The sequence below is a fragment of the Temnothorax nylanderi genome, unplaced genomic scaffold, assembly GCF_030848795.1.
Source record: "Temnothorax nylanderi isolate EJ_2023f unplaced genomic scaffold, tnyl_v1.0 TNYL_tig0163_pilon, whole genome shotgun sequence".
In the NCBI taxonomy this organism is placed as follows: Eukaryota; Metazoa; Arthropoda; class Insecta; order Hymenoptera; family Formicidae; genus Temnothorax; species Temnothorax nylanderi.
The window spans coordinates 227006-251519 of NW_027249225.1; the positions used below are offsets into that span (position 1 = coordinate 227006).

Sequence of the window (24514 nt, forward strand, 5' to 3'; positions counted from 1 at the left end):
TATATTATTAAATGCTTAAGTTTAAAAAATTAAAGAGTAAGAAAGGAATAAATAAATTATAAACTAAGCAATTATAAAATAATTTGACATAATCTTACATATATGTAATATGTCGTAATATTTTGCATACTTAAAATGTTGCAATAAACCATAATAAATCATATATTTGAATGGTTGTAAACATTCTGCTGTTACACGTGTATCTATCCTTATCGTATATATACGGTTAACTGTATATATTTTTATATGAATCAACATTGGATAAAGTAATAATAATAATGAAAAAGGTTTTGTGACATAATATGTATTTCGTTATTACCTTTATCATCTTTCGGTTACGATTCGATGTGACAAAAGTGAGTTTCAGCGATGAGTTCATAAAGCATGAAATATGAAAAAGCGCGTATTCCGAATGCAGCTAAAAGCGTCTTTTTCGCACCTTTCTTCATTTGAGTCCCCCCCCCCTCACACATTCCCACCTGGATCTTTGATCTTGGGCAAACATGGCCGCTGTAATTTTGTTGTTAGGGAGGCGTGGCACGTGTGATACCATCGTACCAGATGGAGTCACGCGGACAAGAAATGCACACTCTTTGGGAGGTTCTCGATCCCTGAAGGGGATCGTTTGAACGCGACGTAATTGTGCATGGGTATATGAGTGTGCGTGTGGGCATGCATTGACGTGTGTGAGTTTATATGTATATACATGAGCATTAGTGTGTACATAAATGTATACGAGTGTAGTTGTATCGCAGAAAGCATAATTATTTCTTAGCGGTGGCGTACAACTCCATTGCTGCAATTAAAATGCCGAAGAAAAGGCGCGGGATACGATAATGAGAGCGGCCAAAATGCGACAAGTCCCATTAGATATTTCCGCACGGATATCTGAACTAGATATAAAACGGTATCGCTATGTAAAAGAGATGCGTCAGAAACCGCTGAAGAAACAGTAAAGTCGATCATTAAAATTAAAAGCACTTTATAATGTTATTTTATAATGTGGATATAAACTTTATTTTAAATTTAAAATAAAATATAACTTCAAAATGAATTTAGAAAATTACTCTATATCGAATAATAAAGTTTAAGTGAATGACACGAAAGATGTGTATGACTCGAAAGTATCCTTCTTTACAATATTTTAGTTATAATAATGGCATTTATACTGCAATGGCATTTATACTGGGAACGTGCAAACAGAGTATCGTCGGATTATATCATGGTTTGATTCGCGACACGGCGGAACGGCACACGGCACGGCGCGCGGCGCGGCGTGGCGCGGCGCAGCGACGAGCCGGAAATTAGAACGCCGCAAATGCGCACGAAGAGAGGAGATCGATTTAATAATTGCGGGACCGTGACTGTCGAGGAATCGAGCAAGGAACGACTTTGACCGGTCGCAGCCCGGGGCGCCCATAGGAACGCGTTGTCTCCGAATAGAGCTAATCGCGTGGACAGAAGGACTGTGATTGTTGCCGTATCGCAGTCCGTACCCTTAATTGGATCGTATAATGAGCGAATGACGTGCCGATTCCCAGCCAATACCGGACGTGCTTAGACCAAGATCTGACACGAACGATAAATCAGGCCAATTGCAGCGCGAGAACGATCATTCGCTTGGTCAGCTCGTGCCGATGCAGAACTGAATCGTGTTCTGGAAAATTGTAACGGAAGCCCCGAACGGAACCCGATCTTCTTTATAACGTATATCATCTCTAAAGTATAACGGCACATGTGGATGATGTTTTAAGGGCATGCAGAAATGATCAAAGTTACATTTTCCATATAGTGAAATTATCAAAGTATTAGACATTTCTTATTTCTTGGTTGAAGCTTGGTTGAAGCTAAAGAGAATCAAAATTGATACTAGCAAGAAATGATGTAGATGCGGATATAAATCCATTCTCTTATATAATATGTCAAAATATATTCTGCTTTCTACTATTAAGAGAAACAAGAAAATTTTGCTCTTTCGGATCTTTAGTTAAGAAAGTGACTGAAGACAGATAATAACTGCACAGTCTACATTCTTTATCGTTACGGTAGTCTAGTTTCGTCTAAGAAATGGTGTAACTTTTTAATTTTCTACTTGAAACTAATCCGAGAAGAATTGCTATTCAACTATATCTTTATGTTTATTGAATATACATATAATATAATATAATATATGTAGAGCGGACAATATGCGCATTAAATATAAGATATTACACAAAGCGACATCAGCGAATAAACAATCAAGAATAAACGGTCGATCTGACTAAAGGAATGTCCGTATCTTCCTTTCAAGAAAGCGCGAGCATTGAATTGGCATAATCTCTCAAATGTCTCGTTTCCAACGATCGTGCGATGTCGTTACGGAAGAAACGAGAGAGAAGTCTGGTACATAAAGGCCGCAGAGGCATCGTGAGAAAGCCAGTCTTAAAGTTTAATATTTAACGAGGGTGCTCTCTTCCCTTTTCAACATTTCTCTCTCTCTCTCTCTCTCTCTCTCTCTCTCTCTCTCTCTCTCGCGATCGGCTCGTGAAAAAAGTATTACGTAATTTCTTTTGAAGCCATATCCAGTGCGCCATTAAGGGCGACCGCGATCTCTTCGAACTTTGATGAACTTTAGGATATTCGCCTTAGCTTCATGGCTCGTGTTACTGTCTCATTGTTAGAGATGCTTTTCTAAGGGAGTTTCGTGACTTTGGCTACGATATATTGGTAGATAACTCCACGATAAATATACAAGCTTCTAAAACTTTCCAAACGGAACAATTAATACATTTTTATGGATTAGAGACGAATATTGGTATTCAAGTACAAGTAAGATATACATATTATGGCAAGCTAATTGAAATATATTTAATGTTAATATTAATTAATAAAAAGTTTATTAATAATTTAGAATTAATAATATTATCTTTAATGTTAATTACAATGAAATTAATGATGAGGAGAAAAATATTGATTTTTCTATTATAGAATCTTATTTTCAAATGTTTAAATCTCTTCTCTTTTTAGATTAAAAATAATATTTGAAACAATTACGAAAATTTAAGAAATGTATTATACGCGGCGATCAATCATGTATAAATATAAAAATGTACGATAATTATCTATATTCTATAATAATAATCTCAAATTATCTCTAAATTTAATATAATTGAGAAGAAAATTTTATACTACTGTTACAAAGCATTTAATTAAAAATAAATTAATAGTCTTTTTAATAAACGCGCATGTAGTGTATGTAGCGAGCAATTCTATAATACAATATCTAATTATGCAAAACGTAAATTGTCATTTATTGCACATTTTACTGCACCAGTTTAAGGAAATTTCCATGACAAAGCCTTTGCAAAAAATAAAATATGCAAAATCATTTACGACAATATGATAATTCTGATGTGCATCAGAAGCAATCGAGGCGCGCAGTTGAACAATAATTAACGAATCACGCTTTTTCCATTTATTTTACAAAAATCGCTTTCACAGAGATGTTAATCCGCATGTAACAAACGCTGACAAACTGATCGTTTATCGCAAGAGAAAATATTCAAATATCAAAGTGATGCAAATTGCTATACATTGTATGCGTAAAAATTTTCTATGCGACCAAAGTACGCATATATTGTGTATAAAATTAAAAATAAATGTATATATATATATATATGTATATATAATATATGTTTTACCGAAGATTATTATTATAATATTAAGAGAACGATATAGAGCAGTATGAATATTAATCATGTTTGAGACGTGCGTGTATTATTACGCAGAGCTGAATAAGAAGTTTTGATCGAATTTCAGTTCATTCCTGAACACGCAGAAGGCAGCACATCCAGAATTACCGACCAGATATCTGCTGCCATCTGTTATGTTCTTTTTGAAGCTAATCTCTTGTGAAAAAAATTATTGAAAATTATTCGACTGTCTAGTGTAAATTTTTTAACATGGTTTTATTTTACAGTTGAGACCGTTTAGACTTTCAATAACTATAAATTTAAGTGTTTAAATGTCGATTTACTTGTAATATAATGTAAAATAACAATCAATTATTTTCTTCTAAAAACTACAAATACTTTTTTTAAAATTAAAAAAAAATTTTTTTTAATTAAAAGAAATCAAGTCAAAGAATTTTTGTATTAGTAACGTATACATGTAAATTATATAATTTTATACTATGAGCCTTATATAATTTGTAAACAAAAAATTTGACTTTTTAGATTACTTAAAATTAACAGCAAACAGATTGTCAGAGCTATATAAAGTATACTACCTTGATACCGTGCTTTACTACGATAACACACATTTTACCCCTTTTCACCCCTTTAGGGGTCGAATTTCTAAAATTTCCTCCTTAGCGGGTACTTACGTCATAGAAGGAATATACTCCACCCCCCCAAATTTCATGTTTCTAGGTTTAAGGGTTTGGCCTGGGCGTTGATGAGTCAGTCAGTCAGTCAGTCAGTTAGAACATTTGTTTATATATATATATAGATCATACTTAAAATTGCGACTATGAAATATGTAAGAAACATGAAAAAATTGAAAAAAAATTGTAGAAAAAATATACGTAGATATTTTATATTTCACAAACAATGTCAAGCGGAAAATGTTTCAAAATTTAAAATTTCTATTATATTATCACGATCCACTTTCGAAAGTCTGGTAAGGAATTACGTTCCCAAACAGTTCATTAAGTCACAGTCAATGCAATAGGATACATAGTTCATCTTTCAAAAACTAGACTAAAGAAAAGTTGCGTCAGTACGGTCATTGTAAAAACCTCGAGTGGTCGTGGATACTCGAGACCTCATAGGGGTGAAGATTAAGAGAAAGACTACCAGTTAGAGGCGATGACTGGCTGACTTTTTTGAGAGGCAGGAATTATCTTGTCGTTCTTCGGACGGTCTCTGGGTGGTCCGATTGCGTCGGAAAGCTGCGAAGTGCGGCCAGCATTAATGAACCGTTTTAGTAACAAAAGAAAAGAAAAGAAAAAGAAGATCACATCTTAATTATCAATCACATGATAAAACACAAATAATTATAATTAATTTTATATAATTAACGACGTAAATGCAAAAATTATGAAAATGTTATTGAAAACTATCAGATCTTGAATAATACATTTACAGATAACATACAATTATAATTTACAACATATGACTTAGGAAACGATAATTTTTTAATACTGTAATAAAAATACATTTACTTATTTTAATTTTAACTTAAATAATATAAAACTGATTAATTTCTCACAATGTGTAGTCGATGTTTTTACTTCATTATTATTTATTGTATGTGTAACGGCTTGCGCGCGCGCGCGCGCGCGCACACACACACACACACACACACACATACAAAAGCAACACCAACTTTTTCGATATGTGTGAGACAAGCTTAATTAGACACTGTTATGAAATATCGATATCGTAAAAATTGTCGGTGTTATTTATTCTCGAGGTATCTTACTTTTATTTAGGGCGTAATAATGTGAATAACGTACAATCGGGTATCCCATCGCGGTGAAAACAGGACGAGCAAGTTTTAATGATCGGACATCCTTCGCAACAGTTATTCAACTCGAGGACGGGCTAAGCAGAAAGAGATCCGGCTCGTCCGAAGGAAGGAATCTATGGAAGGAGAAACGGCAGGCGTCCTTCCTTCAGTAGAGGATACTTAGGATTAATCAGGAATGCTGTAATTGAATTTAACGTCCGAATTGAATATTTTCGCTTACAAAGAGTCGAGAGAGAGAGAGAGAGAGAGGGGGGGGGGGAAGCAAGGAAGAAAGGAAGGAGGAAAGGAGGCAAGGAGAAAAGGAGAGAGGAGGGTAAGAGTATGGTGATGTAGAGGGTATGGGAGATTCTGTGTAATTGGAAAAGCTTGGGATTAACAATTTTGCAAGACTCGGCGAAAATGTCCTCGAAAAGAGGATTGGCAAGCCAAAGAGATCCTTCGTGGCTCTGTATTTGAGTATATATTTCACGTACGTGTGTGAAAGAGATAGATGTATAGTTTATCGGTATTGGCATCGAGCTTCTTCGGTAAAATCTGATTTCCGAAATTAATTTATGAGATTCTACATCGAGTAAGTTGGCTAAAATGGCGATCGTGCAGAAATTTCATCGAAAATGCGTATATAAATGTTACACTTGCGAAGTATCTCGCGAGAATTTGCAAATGCGCAGATGGTGTATTTTGCCTTGCACAGAAAAGAGTGCTGAGAGAGATATTAGTAGGTATTTTTGAAAACAAAATTGACTTCTACATGTCTTTATATGTTTATGACTTTTGATAAAAAATTATAAAGATATTTTTTGACTTGTAACATTTCCATTTTTTAAACATTTTCAAGATAAGTTAGCTTGAAATCTGAGAATTATCACAGTTCATAAACAAAATAATAATTTACGATATTTTACATAATTTAAGAATATATATGAATTAAGAATATACGAACCGTGAAAGAGATGATACATTACTAAAAACGATCGTTTAATATATAGATATGTATTTTTTATTTTCTCTAAAGAAATATAAAGATTTTTACACAGTTTTTATAGTTGTGTGTATGTACAGGTCTTTCTTATCGAATAAAAAATCTTATGCAATACAAAATATGAAAATACAACAATACAACGCAGTTTTCTCATAGTTGAGCAATAAATTTGTCCCTTGGACCTGTCTTAACAGATTATATAGGTCGTTCTAAATTCGGCCTATTGTGCATGTTTTACGAGTACACGAAACACGAGACTGTGTATGTGCGGTATAGAGCAGCAAATATCTTCTTAGTGAAGTAGGTTGTGCTCTTTTAAAGTTTAAACCTCCTTTAGTAGGGGGGGATCACAGGCGACCGATTCACTCGAATTCTCATTTTAGTGATCAAGGGTTCTTGTAGAATTACATTGGATACAGCGAATACGGACAAATGCAGATTTTTTTAAGGAAAAATTATTGATACAACTTAAATTAAAAATTCTCGGATTATTTATAAAGTTATAATAATATATAGCTCTGAAAGCAAATAGTTATGGTTGTAAAAACAAAGATTAAATTAGAAATGAATATTAGAATTTTTTGCTTATTTTACATCTTTAAGTTATTGGTATGCATTGAGTTTCGTTTACTTATATTAGTATGTCTAGCAGATAAATAAATTAATACAATAATAAAATTTTCTGTAATTGATGGAATTTTTGAAGCATATCTATAAGATATGCGTATGCATATTAAGGTAAAATGATGTATTTAATAAAGAAATTGCATCTTAAATGCAATTCTGACCGTTGATATTAACTGTGCTAGCTAAAAATAATGCTTTATAGATAATTGTGTCTTATAATTCATAAATTAGATAACAGTAGTAGCTTTAAGCTAACTGTACTCTCCTTTTATTTCTTCAAGCATATAGCTTCATCTTCCGTGCGGTACTTCCGCTCACGGTCTGTTAATTTATCTAATTACGACAGCAGGATAATTTACTTTATATGTCAGGAAATTCGACTCAAACGCTGTCGAGAAATGTAAAATTAATTGTAATATTTTTAAAGCATTTAAATTTTGGAAAATGCACAACCATCACTGACGTTTAGATATTGTTAATTTATGTTTAGATATAAACCTACAAATAATTTAACTTTCATTGAAAATTAAAATTGCGCAACAAAAAATACGAAATTAATAGAAATACGATGTTAATAGAACATTGATTATTTCACATCTTCCGTTATCTAATGTATCTTCTATCATTTCCTTTTATTATTTATTTATATGATATAAGTCAATATCGAGTGTTCATGTGTGTATATGAAATTAGCTCGGATAATATAGCATATACTTTAAATAATATAACGACGCATTATCCTCTCCCACATCTATTATTACGAATAAATTCAGAGAATAAATTCACATTTTTGCATGCTGTTATCATTGTAATACGAACTTGTCGAAATTATACCGGTTTGAATACATGACAATATAACAAATTATGTATTATGTGTTAAAATGCCGAAGGTACATTTAAGCAGTAGCTAAATACCAACGAAAGATCCTCCTGTTGCGAGTTAGTGCTTTCGCGAACGCAAAGTGTACAATAATCCCTTGATGCTAGTAACGAATAAGGAAAAGAGTCGCAAAAGAGAGTCTAACTCTTGTACTTTTCTTAGACTGAGAGAGACTGAATGGAGAAGTCGAAGATTTTTCAGCGAAACAAAGCTGCGAGTCCGAGACATCTCTCTGGAGCTTTAAAGAGGCATGCAGAACTCTTGTCTATTATTTACACGGCGTTCAACTTTGTGCTATTATATTGCGTTACAATTGCTTTTTGTGTTCATTTTAGTACACGTTAAATACAGCGTTTTAATACCACTGGAGATGGATGTCATCTTGCGCGCGTTAATTTGAGGAAAAATAAACATTATTTTTATGGCATTATTAAAAAAAATGTTACATATATGATATAACTTTATTTACTTATAATACATTGTACACTACTCTTATTACTGTTATAACAAATTTATTCTAATTCTTTAAATGTATTTTTTAATGTATAATATATATACATATTATGTATTGTTATATTTGTATACACATACATATACATATACACATATACATATACATATACAGAGTGGCTCATTTTAATTTACCCACTCAAATATCTCAAAACCCGTAAATTTAAGAAGAAAACTTTTTAGACAAAAGTTGTTTGGTTCTGAGGGGGAAAGAAGATAGGAATATTAGTTAGACCTTGGATGGCGTCGTTAAGGTTAAGTCAGGGATCAAATCGGGGGGAGGGGGGAAAATCGGCAATCAGGGAAAGAAGTCGAATAATAATATTAATTTTCACATTTGCAATTTTTCAAAATTAAATGTCTACACAATGTAATCAAATTTTTTAAAATAATTTTTTCCGTTTTTTTTAAAATAACAATCGATTCTTTTTATTAATTTACGTATAAAAGTATCCAGGTAAAGTCATTGCGAATACTTTACGAGATATTTTATATTTTATATTATGACAAAATTTAAATTATCTCAAGAAATTCTTAATAAAAAAAAGTTTTATTGTAGTGTTTTGAAGACGTCTTGATAAGGGCTACAAGAATATGTAATAAAAATAGAGGTTTTAATTTAAAAAGTTCAATGTGACATTGATATGTCCTTAACGACGCCACTTAAGGTCTTAACTTATATATTCTTATCTTCTTTCTCCCTCAGAACCAAGCAACTTTTGTTTAAAAAGTTTCCTTCTAAAACTTACGAGTTTTGAGATATTTGAGTGGATAAATTAAAATGAGCCATATATCCTCTATATATTCGCTAAATTCAATTTATGTATGTAAAATATTAAGGTTTCATGTACATTTGTGTAAATAGATTTGTGTAAATACAACTTTTGTTTCAAAAAATAATTTATCAATAGATTCTAATTACTTGCCTCATGATAAGATACAAAATTCATAATAAAAAAATTCTATATTTATGTAGAGAAAATTCTGGCAAGTTTGAAAAACATAAAAGATAAATAAGATAAAACAAAAATATATGTATATAATACGGTACGTATAAAAGAATAAGAGTAAAGAACAAAAAGTAGAAATTAGAAACGGAAAGGACATAACAACAGGAAAACAAAGAGAGAAAGAGTTAGATGAAGAAATGAAAGAAGAATTTTGTTTTTTTTAAATAGCTCAATTTTGATTAAAGATCGACCACTAAGCGTGTCAGAGACTTTTGAAAAAACACTTTCCGACGTTATCGAGAACGTCGTCGGGGATCAGAAATTTCCACTCTTCCCATTTACCACCACCTCTTGCCAGTAGTTGCTACCCCAAGCTCACCGCCACCTACCTACAGTTGAATTGGCGGTGTTGGAAGTCACGACAGGCTTGCGAGAAGAGTCGACCTTAAGCAGAACGGTTTTAAGGGCGTATATCCACGCTCGCTCACCATCGGAGTGAGTTATAAATCGATTTGTGTCCTGGCCAATGAGGGTTGGAAGTGGCGGATTCTGATTGGCCGGTATCTAGACCACTCCCACAGTGTTAATAAAGGCTCCGAACGAAAGCCGGTTTCACAACGCCGCAATTGTTGCTTTGCAAAATGTAGTATAGATCAACGATGCTAAATACTCAGACATAGTCTTTTTTATGTGCTGATATGATAACAAAATATTAATATAAATTGAATAATATTTATATAAATATATAAATATATTTTTCGCAGATATAATTTTAATACGTAGTGCAAATATGTATCGTATCAAATATAAGATAAGTATTTACTATAATTTAATTTTATTTAAAAAAATATTTTGGGCAATTAAAGGATTATTATTAATACTTGGCGTACAATATATTCTTACATTGGTGTAGCAATATTGCATTGTTATTTGCTCTGTTCTTTCATCTACTAATCTACTTAATAAAAAATAAACGATATTATAAATTGTTTGTAATTATTAAACTGTTGTATATTTTCGAGACATTACATAATAGTATAAGATTGAAATTATATTATGTAAATATTATAATAAATAGCAGAAGGTAAATATGTATAACCGCACGTGTATTGTAAATTCAAATAAATATTAGACATAAAATTCATAATTAATACAAGTCGTAAACTTATCTGAAACAATTTAAAAACTATCTGTTATTAAAATAAAGAGAAATAATTTAGCTGCATTCGAGAAAGTTACAGAACAAGTTGGATAAAGCTTATGGTTATGCTGAAGTTGATGTTATGCATATATGAAAAGTGCCTTTAAAATGAAATATATTACAATCATTTGATATTCGTAATTGTAGTATTACTGATGAATTATTTAACAATAGAAACGAGAGAGCGTACATTTATAATTACCTGGAAATACCGATAGCTTATGATATAATGGCAGTACAATGAATTCAATATGATCCACATCATTTTCAGCTCATGTTATCAATTAATTAAATAAACAATTTCGTTATATCATGAATTCATAATCTAATAAATCTAACCATTATCAGACCTGCGCTGTAATAACAAATTAATAAATTATTAATCTGTCCAAAGTGACGCGCTGTATTAAGAATATTATTTGACGGGTCTCTTTCCGCGCATCATTATACGTACATGTGTATGAAAAGTCAGAATAGATGAAGTAAACAATATTATATTTTTCATTCTCACAGAGCTTCTAATTAGTCATTAGAATATGGAGAAAAGGTACTATTTACCGGTATCTTATCGTTACAGATCTTACAAAGTCATCCTCATAGTTTAAGAAGTCAGATCTGCTTCATATAACATATTAACAGGAAAAAAAATCAATAAATTAATATATTCAAGTAGACGTGCTGTCATAAAAATATTGGCACAATAATAATATATATACAATAAGTAATTAAGGTTGAAGAAAATTATCAGACAGTCACAGACAATCATAGACAGGCTTATATATTTGATACATGTCCCAGGTTCATGTTCCAGGTTCACGTTTATTCCCAGCTGCCTGGCATCGCTCGTGCTCTCCAAGTATCCATGATTGAGCACGAAAAGTCCCTCTTTTCTCCATGGTGAACCGTTCCGCCGTAGGCGTAGCCACGTCGAGGCGTCGACATTGCTAGACCCCACCTTCTCGTTGGTAACTAGGGCTATGTCTACTCGGCTGGCCGTCTCAAAAAGCCGACCAATCCGCGATACGAGACGGCCACTGCCAACGCATAAAGTAGCGGAGGCGCCTTTGTCGCCTGGGTCTACGAGGGGTCGCAGAACGGAGGGCAAAAGAGGGAGAGATGGGGAGCGAGTCGGTGGGCACAGAGGAAGAGAGGGGCCAGGCGCGAGTTGACGAGTTGTGCGCGCGGATGGGGCAAACACCACCCTCTGCGCGTAAAGGGTATGTGTATGGGTGCATGTAGTATTCGTGCAGCCGCCTCCGGGGGTTTCCCTTCTTCGTACCCGTCGCGCACCCGTCAAGCAACCCCGCGTTATTCGACGGCTCAGTTGTCCAACGCCGCGACGACGACACGGTTGCGCCACGACGGCGGACACACACGGGCTGCTCTCACTGGGACCATTTCCCGACATCCTATCTATATCGTCTTCGTCACACATCACGCTTCTTCTCATTCACGAAGTCGCGGCCGGGTCTGTTAACTGAAGAACGAGTTCTTTGCGCGTGTTCCGTCAACGCACACCGACAAAATGCGATACTCGAAAATCATTCTGTGACTCGAAAAGACCTAAGAACTTGATTTAATCGTTTGTTATATCAACTGCCGACGGTGGACTATATCTTCCTGTATGGATAGTAGTAGATAGGCGCAATAAAAGCGCCCACAGAATAATAGAAATGTATACGAGACACGTATTCCGTCGAGGAGGCTGATAATTCTACCGGAGGAATTCTGTCGAAAGTCTTGGAGCAACATCGATCACTTCCCGATCATTCTGTTTATACGTTTTCCCAAAATCAATAGTCATCAGGCTCTGATGCGTTAGTATCATTCTAGTTGGGCCTGAGAAATCAAGTTTCGTCAGAATTGTTCTTGAGATTAATCTTGTCTCGAAGAAAGCAACGATTCTGCAAAGAATAGACCAACTTGCTCAAGCTTGCATGTGCTTTCACGAGTGAACGACTAGACGCGATATTCTCAGCGTGTGTTGTTTAGTGTTCATACTGTTCTATATGCCAAAGGAGAGACGCAGCTTCGAGTTACATTAGAATTAGAAAAGATTCGCGCGTGTACGCGCAACGGAACAGTGTCGCAACAAGCAACAAACAGAGCAATCTGTACCTGATCACAACGAAAACGTTCGTTCCATCGAAGTGAAGGATAGAGGAACAAGTAAAAGTCATAGATCGTGCGATTTGAGCGAGAGTAAGTAGGACTCGGCGTTTCGATTGACAGAAGTGTATCACCCATCTTGCCGACGGTTATCAAATGTCGAATGAGAAAGATCGTTTGCTAACGACATCCTTCATTTTTTACAACGAAGTTAAATAGAATCATATTCTGTCGTCATTGAGCACGCTAATATATGTTGCAAATATTTATTATGGAATTTTAGTTCTCATAGACATATATACACACATGTAGAAAAAAAAGCTATTTAAAAGCTTGTTAGAGATGCTTGGGCTTCTTCATGGCAATTGCATACAATGTGATTGTAAATCTATCTAATGTTAAACGGCCTCACAACAAAGACATAAAATTCCGAAAAAGCATGCACGTATGGAAATAGTCGCCGGAAGCAGAATGATGTCAAGGCCTATCAGATTTGAGAATGCTACTTCGTTAATACCGGCAATTTTGGAAACCGGAAAAATTACCCTGAGAATGATAATGATACTAGTCTTGTAACCCAGATTAGAAAATTTGCATTGTTTTCTGCTGGTTTCTGTGTTTAAATTTGAGAAATCCAGTTAAATATCCAAGAAATGTGCAACGATTCTTTTTGATTGAGTTCCTAAACGTCGGAAGAAGAATCTTCCGAGGAAACCGAACAACGATCAATCTGGAAGACCTAATCGCGCGCTTCGTGTAATTTAAACAATTAAAATACACGATAGATAAGTCGACTAGTTAAGTTCCCCGAATGTTCTCTGACATTAGCTGGTGGCTCTATACGCGGCTCAATATTTGCCTGCAGCACCTTTACATGCCTGATTGTCAAACTTGTGGATCAAAGATCAATGGTCACTTGGTTCTTGTGAATACGCGATTGAGTATGTCGCTCTGAGCTTGTGCGATCCCCGGTTAAAAGGACACGAAGATGCCGCAGCAGCAGCAGCGATCGGCTTTCGCGATTCAGGAGCTGTTAGGTTTGGATGGTACCGGAAACAGAAGTGGTACCGATCGCGGCTCCCCGCAGGGCTCGCCACCCGCCGGAGTTTCGGCTGTTTCCTATGCCCCGGCTGCGCCTCATCACTCGAAATTATGGGAATACATGCCCAGCCTAAATCATTTAGGCAATTTGGGGAATCTGGGAAATCTAGGGAATCTGGGCAATCTTACGGCTTCAAGGATGGCCTATCTGAATGCGCAGGCGGCCGTGGCAGCCGCTTTTCTACCGCCACCCCATCCCCACCCGGCCCACCATGTACCGCATCATCAGGTACATCAATCAAGCCAACTTCCGGCTTCGCCGCCCGGCGTCAACCTGCATCCTGCGGCACACGCGCAGCATGTACTTCCTGGTACGGCTGTTACCACGAATCATCATCAACATAGCCCGACTCAACACACCCCACCTCATGGTAAGTCGATGATTTTGAATTTGAACCTCTGTTAAGTAGCAACCATTCGAATCTACTTTTGTTTTAGAGAAATTAAAAAAAAAAAGAATAGCTTATAATTTCATGTTTCGCCTATGGAAAAATACTTGATAAAATACTCTATAAAATAGAATACCATATGCACTAAATATCGGTAATTTTTTCTTCTATTGTTATACATAATTTATAATTTATAAGGTATGCAACCGCGTATCGAATAGGTCAATTTATATCTGCTAAAAAGCGGAGAGAAAAAATATTTATTTTACTTATTTTCCTTGAAAGTATTTATTTTTTTTGTCTTATAATCTTCAAAAGTTTCTAATTATTTTATGAAAAGTCTAAACTTAATATCCTCGTTAAGTCTTACCAATATTCCTTACACGATATATATTTGTCAACATGGGTTCCATGAACCACTTGCTAATTGTAAACAAGATTGAACTTATGACCCTTTATTTTACCACGAACACCGAAGTAAATTAATAGGCGTATCGTCGTTCTAGCGTGAAACGAGCACTTAACTGCCACTTATAGCTATCACTTAACAGAAAGCCACTCAAGATCAAGTTACCGAAAATTGACACACGCCTTTGTCGCGCATCATCGTTAACATTGTATGTGCCAAGAATCTGGGGGAATTTTTGGGAAAACGATATTCGGTCGGGCAGCTGCATAGCTGTCTTACATTTTCAATGCACACAAGCGCTAATCGAGTACATTCGAGTGTCCGACACTCGATCAAAGCAGAAACTTTTATTTCCCGGATATGTTGATTTGCCACTGAATTAAGCATGAATTTCCCAATGCATTTAGCAGCCCAAAAGTCAAATTATATCATTCGTTGTAACTTGTAAACTATTTCCTTTGCAGCACGCGACAAATAATTAGCGCGCGCGTAAAGAGACTTTTTTCTTTTTTTTTACATCTATATGATATTGCTCTTTTCCGCATTTAATTAAATGTAGCTTTGGTAAAGATATTCAATAGCATGCAATTAACGAAACCCTCAATGAAATGTCTATAGCGGGAAGGGATAAAGAGAAATAGGCTGTGGGAATTGATTATTTTCCTCAGAATAATCCCAAACGTTATGAATAATTAGTGGTATAATGAGTTGAGTGTCAGGCAGGTCTGCAATGTCTCACCAAAACACAAAGAGCGTCGACAAAACTGGCTGTCCGTTCCGTCTACCGAACTGTTCTCAACCTGCGTCGATGACATCGATACTTTAACTATAATATTGAAATCATTAAAACATGTGTATAACGAAAACATTAAATATCTTACTCATTTATTAATATTTATTAATCTGATTAAAAAGATATTAAATAATAAAGATAAAAACGTAAAACTATGATAAATTATATAATTATGTATTACTATATCATTTACATATATGTAAAATAAATTTTTTTCGTTTGTGTAACAATATATTAAAGACAATATAAAACTCATATTTCCAAGTATATTAAAAAAATATACATAGAATAAATAGAACTAGTTTTATAAAATGATGTGTACGGATTATAAAAATTTATTTAAATATTTATATTTATTATTATTAATAATTATATAAATTTAAATGTATGCAGTAAATTTAATGTGTGTGTATATATACAGGATTACTCTTTTAAAATGTATGCAACGCATATTACGTTATGTATTATATCCATATACGTATATGTTGTATATGTATGTAGGTATGTATGCACATATGTATACATATATGCATTTTTACAAAAATTATCCTGTTATCTAAAGTTGTATATTATTATATATAGTAGAAGATGTATATAATTGATTTCACCAAACTGCTCTAATATTATTAAGCATCATGTCATTATGTTTAAGCGTCGGAGATTTTGCGGCGCAGAACGAATTTTGAGAACGATTTTCGGGTGTCGGATTCCAGATAGAGCACAAAGGTTCTGCCGTTCCATTCAAATGTCACTCTAGCACCTCCTCTCACAGCATTTATTCGGTGTGCTTCATTCGTTCGTTCTTGTCTTAAAACTTATGTAGACTTAAAGACGAGAGCACAGGATAAGATCTCACTACGTTATGTTAATTAATCGTTTAATTCGTTTTTAATAACAATTATATCGAACTTTGATCAAAATGCAAGCTCAAATTTGTAAAACAACATCTATAAATACACTATATTTACACTCTTTTATCGTGCACTTTTATTAAAATTTATCTAAAATTCTTGTTAACTGTAAAACTGCTTTGCGTGTGGTCTGTAAAATGGGTGAGAGATTACATTAAATAAATAAATAAACATTACACATAGACTTTGAAAAAGAATTCAGAGTCATAATAAGAAGTTTAAATATTTATATAAAAGCTGAATTTCCTTAATTAAAGAGCTACCTTACCAATGTTAATTTAATTATAGTTTAACTACAGTACTTTCTTATCTCTTTATATAATTCAGGAAAAATCCTGAAAAGGACGAAGAATAAATTAGAAAATAATGTTAATATTTAAAGTTACTTAAGCGTGTACAAATTTTTTATAATCATATATTATATACATAATTTTATATAATTCTTATAAATAAAAATTATATTAAAATGAAAAAAATATCTGCGCCTTCTCTTTCTTTTCGGTTAGACTTTCGATATAGTTAAAACTCATAATTATTGATCAACTTATGTTTTGTAATAAAAAAAATTAAAATATCCCCCCCCCAAGACTAATAAAACCAACAATAACATATGATAGTCATGTAGTATTGACAGTCACAAGTTACAATAAGCTAGAATAAGAAAGGAAGGAAAACGTAGAAGAATTCTCGTTTAGAAAAATTAGCTGTACAGTGACAATACTGACAATACATCAAATAAGAAAAAAAAGAAAGGCATATGTGTGATGGAAAGAGGAAGAAAATGCGAGGAAGGGAAGTACGTGAGCGGGCTACTCAGGCGTTGATAGGCAATTTAGTTGATTGCCAACTTCAAACGATCCGAAAAAGCAGCTTTTAGACGCGACGCAACGCTTAGAGCCACAAGACTCTCGTATGGTGACGTAGCGTAACGTAACGTGAGTCAACGCACAAGAAACGTATCGGTTAGAGCCTCCGCACATCAAGCTCTCGCATGGTAACGTAACGTAGATCAAGGCACAAGAAATGATGTATAACGCCGTAACGGCCGTAACCAATACGTTTCTTGTGCGTTGGCTCACGTTACGTTACGCTACGTGACCGTACGAGAGTCTTGTGCGTTGGCTCTTAGAAAGTTAAAGGCGCGAATCAAACAATTGCGCGCAACTCAAAATTTTTGAAACAATACACTTTGGCTTCTTTTTTTCACTACATTTGCGACATGTTTCTCGTGATGCGATTATCCACTCATATAGGAAAATGTTTTTGAGCCTTTCTTTTTGCTGTTCAATGTTTGCGTTGACATTATAAGACTCGCGCGTCAAAATATGCGATAATGTGCGATAATATGCCGAGTAAAAAGTTTCTGACAAATTAGCAGGTTACAAATTTGTTAGTAGGCTTTGTTTCCGGGAAAAATATCGCGCGCCCTAACTTATAAGAGACTCGCGACACTGATTACGTTTGCATACATTTGTACACGCAAACGCGTGATTCTTTTGCGCGACCACGTGTAAGTGGCTCGCGATGCAAATTAGTTTATTTATATTGTAGTACAGAATCGCGGATACAGAATGGAATTTCTGTCGTAAAAGTAACACAATACTTGATCGACGAAATGGCTATCATTGCAGTTTAAAAAAATTTAAAGTCCACGACTGTTCTGCTCTATACGAGATATGTAAAATATATGATATAAATTTGTAACATAAGTAATATAATGTAATATTATAGTATGTAATTCTTCAATTTTACAAAAAAATGTGTTTTTTATATTTATCTACATTAAAGAAATTTATTCTAGCAAGGGTTCTTTTTCCTGGTTTTTTATCTGCTTTTTAAACATTTCGTGTAAAATAAAATACGTATAAAAATTTTGAAAAATTTTGTGTATTAACTTAAGACTTTGGCAAATTAATGATTACAACAACGGTAGTTCTCCGGTCCTTGTACTAGAGAAAATCGATTTTCTCTAGTACAAGGACCGGAGAACTACCCTAACGAAAATATATAATGCTTCTTAAAATATTATTTCAAAATTTTATAAGAGACAGTTTTAATGAGAAGTAAAAAAAAGGAGAAATTTATTCAATTAATGCATGAAGACCAGAAGAATTTCAAGTTGCAGACTGTGACGCTTGGGAAAGAAAAGAAATGGCATTCACGCTGTAACGGGTACCTTTCATTTTTGATATAATTCAAATATATTCCAAGAGCTTTTTTTCTCATTGCTTTATTTCGCAGGAAAACGCAACGCAGTCACGGCGCCTAGCCCAGGCTTATGCAATTGCGAATGCAAATTAAACGAAATTAAACAGTTAATTAAAGTGCTGGCGCCCCCAGAGAAGTTAATTGAGATTCTTGGGAGATTTGTCGCGCGGAATGTCTTAATTTAGTCCCTTAAGCGCCCTAACTCGCCTTAACAACTTAGAATAATTGGATAACACTGCCGAGGCGCTCTCACCGCTAGAAGGAGGAAAATTTAGTCTTCCAGCACGGACGTCTCCTTTTTTAAACGCGTCGCAATTCACGTTATACGCTCAAAATAATTCTGTCGGTAATCTCCTAGAGAAAAATTTTCAGTTGCCAGTTTGCGCCTTACACATGATAAAAAAAAAAACATCAATTTTTTTACTGAAACTATACAAACAAACTACGAAAAAACTTCATTTTATTGCATTTTCCTCGTTTTTCGCTGAAAATAATGAATCAAATTTTACTATCAAAAATGTTTGAAAAAATTCTTATTTTTAAATACATATAAGAGAGGTGATAGTCCTGCGCATTCCACTGATAAATATTAGTTAATCAAGAGAATTTTTTACTATACAATCTAATAAGGAAGATTAGAGATTGTAACACTATACATATATAAATATAATTTCTTAAACTTTTTGATCATTTTCTTTTCTCAAATTTAATTATATGAGATATTGCTTAATTTGTTTTATTTTACCAAAATTAATTTTTTTGTTTTATGTGACATAATTGTATTTTGTGTCAGTGTTATGCGTAGAATAAAAATAATAAAATTTACAACATACGTGAACCTATAATGTTAAAATTATTTTAACAGTAACGTTTATAATTTGTTGTTTTATTTCTTTTTATTTCTCAATTCTCATATAACGAAAGCAAAAACTCCGTATGCATTTTGCGCATTTTAATGATTACATTTTAATTTGCGGCGTATATTTTTACCATATGTTATATTTTAATTATTTTAATTTTGATAATAATTAAAATAAAATAATTAAAGTCCTGTACGTGTGTACGTATAGAAAACATACATATTAAAATCAATGCTAAAATATTAAGTAGTAGTAGAAAATTTAAAAATGTTAAGAATTATTTGTCATAATAATTTCATTGTTGCTAAGCAGTCGCACGATTTTCATGCATTCATAAAACACATTGCTCGAGACGTACACTTGTACATAATTAGTCGCTTGTACATAATTTATTTGTTTACCGATCCATATTTTATCTATCCAGGATTCTTTGATTAATTTTAAATCTAATTTTGCTTGACCAAACCTTCCTCGATTCTTTACGATAGATAATAATCCCCTTTGATATTGTTATTAAGGAAAGATTACAAGAAAGAGAGTCAGTATATCAAATATATATCATATAAATAATATCAAAAATATCCAAATTAATCAAAAGTTTTGTAGGTGAAAGATGGCTCGCTACAGAATCCATTGAAAGACACTTTGTATATCTTTGCTCGGGCATAACGATCTAATTCGTATTTTCCCTTCGACGATTGATTGCCATGAGTTTTCCCGAATCAGGCAGAGAAATAATTTTCTCTCATTATACTCTCGTCGCGATGTCAATCATTTGACCCTCGTCGCCGCAGTACCTAATCGTATAATCCGCTTCAACAAATCAATTCGGGTCTCCGACAAAAGCACCACTTCACGCTCTATAGCTTCTGCCTGGCAACTATGTTGATTACGGAGATGCGGAATTTTGCACGAATTTTGCTCGAATCATTTGGCATAGTATATTTTGATGCGAGACAACATCAAAGTTTCAAATTTGCTTCATGATGATTTTGCGCATATTTGTCAAATATTAATTTCGATTATTCATTTATATTATTCATGAGCTTATAATAACTTGTATTTGAGACAGAGTAATAAAGTGTTACATAATAATGAAAAGAGAAAGAAAAGAGAAAGAAAAGAGAAAGAGAAGAAGAAAGAGAAGGAGAAAGAGAAAGAAAAAGACATTATAGATAAACAATATATTAAAAACGAAATATACGATAAGTAATATATAGTATAAAATAAAAACAGTATACTATGTATTACTTCGTGTACTATTTCATATTAAATTACGCATTTAGATGGCAGGAAACAAATTTACATTTTTAATGCATTATATTCTCTTACAATTTATCTTAATCACATAAACATTTGTATTGAATAAAAAGTGTAATCTTTACAAAACGCTCTTTAGAGACTTTCGGTAAATTAGATATAAGTTTAATTAACACATAATATATTGTATATTATTATAAAATTTATATAATTTTCACACATTTAAAATCTTTTCTTATTTTGCGCGATAATTTTTAAATCAATGCATCACAATATTAAATCAAAATTGAAAGAACCATCTAATATACATAATTGTTTAATATTATACGGCCAAAGAACAACGTACATTCGATTTTGAATCAATGCAATGGTTCGGCATTACAAACGATATCGATCTACTACTCCCAGTAAAGACATGCGCGCTAACGGGGTAGGTAACCATGGTTCGTCGTCCCATAAACTTGTCGGCATTGTTTCAAGGCGGCGCGGCGCATACGGCTGGCTATCAATCGGCCTTTTCGCGTGGGGGGCACTCACCTCGTAAATTCTCACCCTTTGACACGTGCCCGATACGAATCCCTAGACCCGGCGGGGACCGGGGACAACTATGGCGGTGCGCGTCGGCGCGACAGTGGCAACCCCGTTGGCGCAGAAGCTTCACCCCTCGGGACCTGCGGGACGTTAATGAAATAACACGGGAATTAGTCTCGGACATTACCGACAAACTATGTCCATTATCGCACCCTGCGAAAGTATAGCACCCCACGAAAGCTGAACTTTGAGGGTTGTTGCACCAGGACAAATTGGGAAAAGGCTTAAAAAAATCAAAGTAAATGATAATTTCTCTCTTACGTTGTACATGTGTAATTGTATTTGCATAAAATTCATTATTTTAAAGTTTGCTCATCACAATTATATATAATACATTATATTGGATATTCCAAATTTGGAACTTTCCATCTCATAAATTGAGAAAAAATGCACGTATTATTATATATAGTTTTTATTATTGGTTTGTTTCTTCGATTAAATTAAATTATTAAATATTTGAAACGTTATAACTAAATGTTTCTGCTATTAATGTTGTGGCAGAAATGTTATATACTGAATGTTATTACTAGTTTATAAGATTTTAATTTTGTCGCCCATTTGTTTCATTTCATATACAGTCACTTTATTTTCTGAAAAATAAAGTTTACTGTTCTGTATTCTTAACTTGTATGATTCCACTCTCTAGTTTGATTTTATATTTTATTTTGCTCGCTCTAATAGACACTCTGCTTTATCTTATCGCATTCATATAGCATTACGCTCATACATATGATACTGATGTGATATTCCGCGAACATGGTATATACATATATGTATATACATACATACATATATACATATACATATATACATATATATATATATATATATATATATATATATATGTGTGTGTGTGTGTGTGTGTGTGTGTGTGTGTGTGTGTGTGTGTGTTGTTGCTGAGCTTTTAAGCGAATGCGCGTAAGTCGCTCAAATTGGTACGGATTTCCAACCCAACACCTCGATTGTCTTCACTAAAGAGTACTTCACAGGCATACGTGAAATCACGCCTCGAACACACGCGCGTCGTTGTTGCCCCTCTCCCCTTCATCGTGTCTTGCCATAACACGCTTCTGCTGCGTTCCTTTTTCCTAATCTCCTCACTTTATTGCTCTCGTAGCTCTATCGTATAATTGTCTCTTCTTCTCTCCTGTCTACAAAATTCTTTCCTTGTTGATCCCTACTTTGTTCACGCATGGCATATACCACCCTTTCTCTCATCCGTTCATCCCTTCGTTACTCGTGCATTCCCTTTCCATTCCCCCTTTTTCTTTCTCTCTCTTCTAATATACCAATCTCTCTGTCGTACGTCGCACTTTTTTAGATACATTTCCTAACTGTTTTCTCTATCTTTTTTTATTATTTTTATTATATAAATTTTCTTTCTTTTGTTGGCTTTTTTTATTAATTAAATTTCCTTTTATTAGTTAGTTTAACTTTACATTATATATATATACACACGCAAAATTTTATATGGCGCCAGATTCGAAAGAAAAAAAATTAAGAGGCATTACTTTCGTACCGACCCTCGCGCGCGCGCGTATGTGTGTGTGTGTGTGTGTGTATATGACTGGTTACCGAGATCTCAAAATCTCGGGTACTCGCAACTCGTCGCGTCGCGTAAAAGAGTCACGGTGCGGTCTCGCTTGGCGCGAGATACTACCATGTCTCTTGATTTATATATACGTTTTTCTTATCTATTTTTTTCTCTTATTTGATTATCTGACGGAAGGTTTTCTTGCTTATTTATTTTACTTGTTATTATATATTTATATAAATTAGATTATATTGATTTTTTATTACTTACATCTTTATGCTTCTTTATTTTTATAATTTTATTTCAGATATATGATTTCTTAAATTTGATCAATAATTTAATTACCTAAATAATTTAAAACGGCCAATTTTCGAGCATTTAGAGGATGTTAAAATTATATTTAATAATTTCAGTAATAGTATACAGTCGTTAACATTTCGTGCCTTACTTGGCCTTCTTCAGAACCATAAAAAAACTAAACGCATTACAAATGTCTCATTTGTTTTGCTCATTAAATTATTTAGCTTTTGCTTAGTCGAGCGAGATTAATTTGTTTATTTATTAATTACCTAATTTTTAATCAAACAATTACGCTCTTTCATTCTTTCTCTTTTCTTTTCAATTATTAAAATTTCACAAACCTGCACTAGCAATAAGTAGCAAGTGAAATATATGCAGCTATATACTATGCAGCAAATATAAATCTAAAAACAGAGAAGACTTGATTCTTTCGAGAGAAATCGCATGTCAAGTTATCGAAAAGATACGCTCGAGCATTGAGCAGCGTGTTGAATGGGCCGGCGCGGCGTGTCCTGCAGCCTTCGTGCAGTCCGCGTGCACGCCTTCGACCGTAAAAGAGACCCGTAGAGGACTCCTTTCAAGGAGTAACCGCAAATCCTAGTATAATACTAATAGGGCCATAATAGGGTCAATAGGGCTTAGCCGTGCGACGACAATAAGATCTTGTCAAAATACGCCGGGTAACACGAGCCTAGGAAACGGATTTTTCTCAATGGGGGTCTGTCTGTCCCCCTCTACCGCATCAACGAGGCGATGCGCATTATGGGGTTTTCAAAAAATCTGAAACCTTCCACCCGAGTGCGCGATTGAGGTTTAAGTTTCACCACGTTCGGCCGCCGCCGATCTCGTGAAAGGAAAATGGATAGGAAAAACCGTAGAATGTCGTATCAGTCTATTGAGATTTCAAGTGAACAGTTTCGCACACGATATGTGGTATTTACACTGAAAGAGAGCTCAATTTCCGGCGATGTTTTTGCCGAAAATTGGATAGTTTTTGTGCAATTAACGTTATTGTACAATGATCTGTTAGCTAATAGCATTACGAAAAAGTTGATGTTATGATATGTTGGCTTTACCATGCTCATATTGATATGGAGATCCAGTATATTTTGAATTAATTGAAAATTATGCAAAATTAAAAAAAATATCTAAAAGTCTCTCTCTCTCTCTCTCTCTCTCTCTCTCTCTCGCCTGAGGGGATAATATCCCAGGGCGCTTATAATAAATGTACGCTTTCTCTCTCTCTCTCTCTCTCTCTCTCTCTCTCTCTCTCTCTCTCTCTCTCTCTCTCTCTCTCTCTCTCTCTCTCTCTCTCTCGATTATTCTATCGGACTTATTGTATCATTAAAATGAATTATTTAAAACGTGTTTTGCGTCTATATCAAAAT

The 24514-nt window shown here is 34.1% G+C and overlaps 1 protein-coding gene across 2 annotated transcripts in view; it reads left to right on the plus strand.

Moving 5' to 3' along the window:
• Positions 1–11925: 11925 nt before the first annotated feature.
• The window catches only part of LOC139777782 (uncharacterized), a 56294-nt gene continuing 43705 nt past the window's right edge, over positions 11926–24514 (plus strand). Inside the window, exons 1-2 of one of the 2 annotated variants that reach the window (XM_071715391.1) lie at positions 11926–12863; positions 13599–14242. In XM_071715391.1, coding sequence (XP_071571492.1) covers positions 13759–14242 — 484 coding nt within the window. In that variant the 5' untranslated portion in view covers positions 11926–12863; positions 13599–13758. Of the gene's footprint in view, positions 14243–24514 lie in introns of both variants that reach the window. The other variant, XM_071715392.1, reaches the window with a different exon arrangement.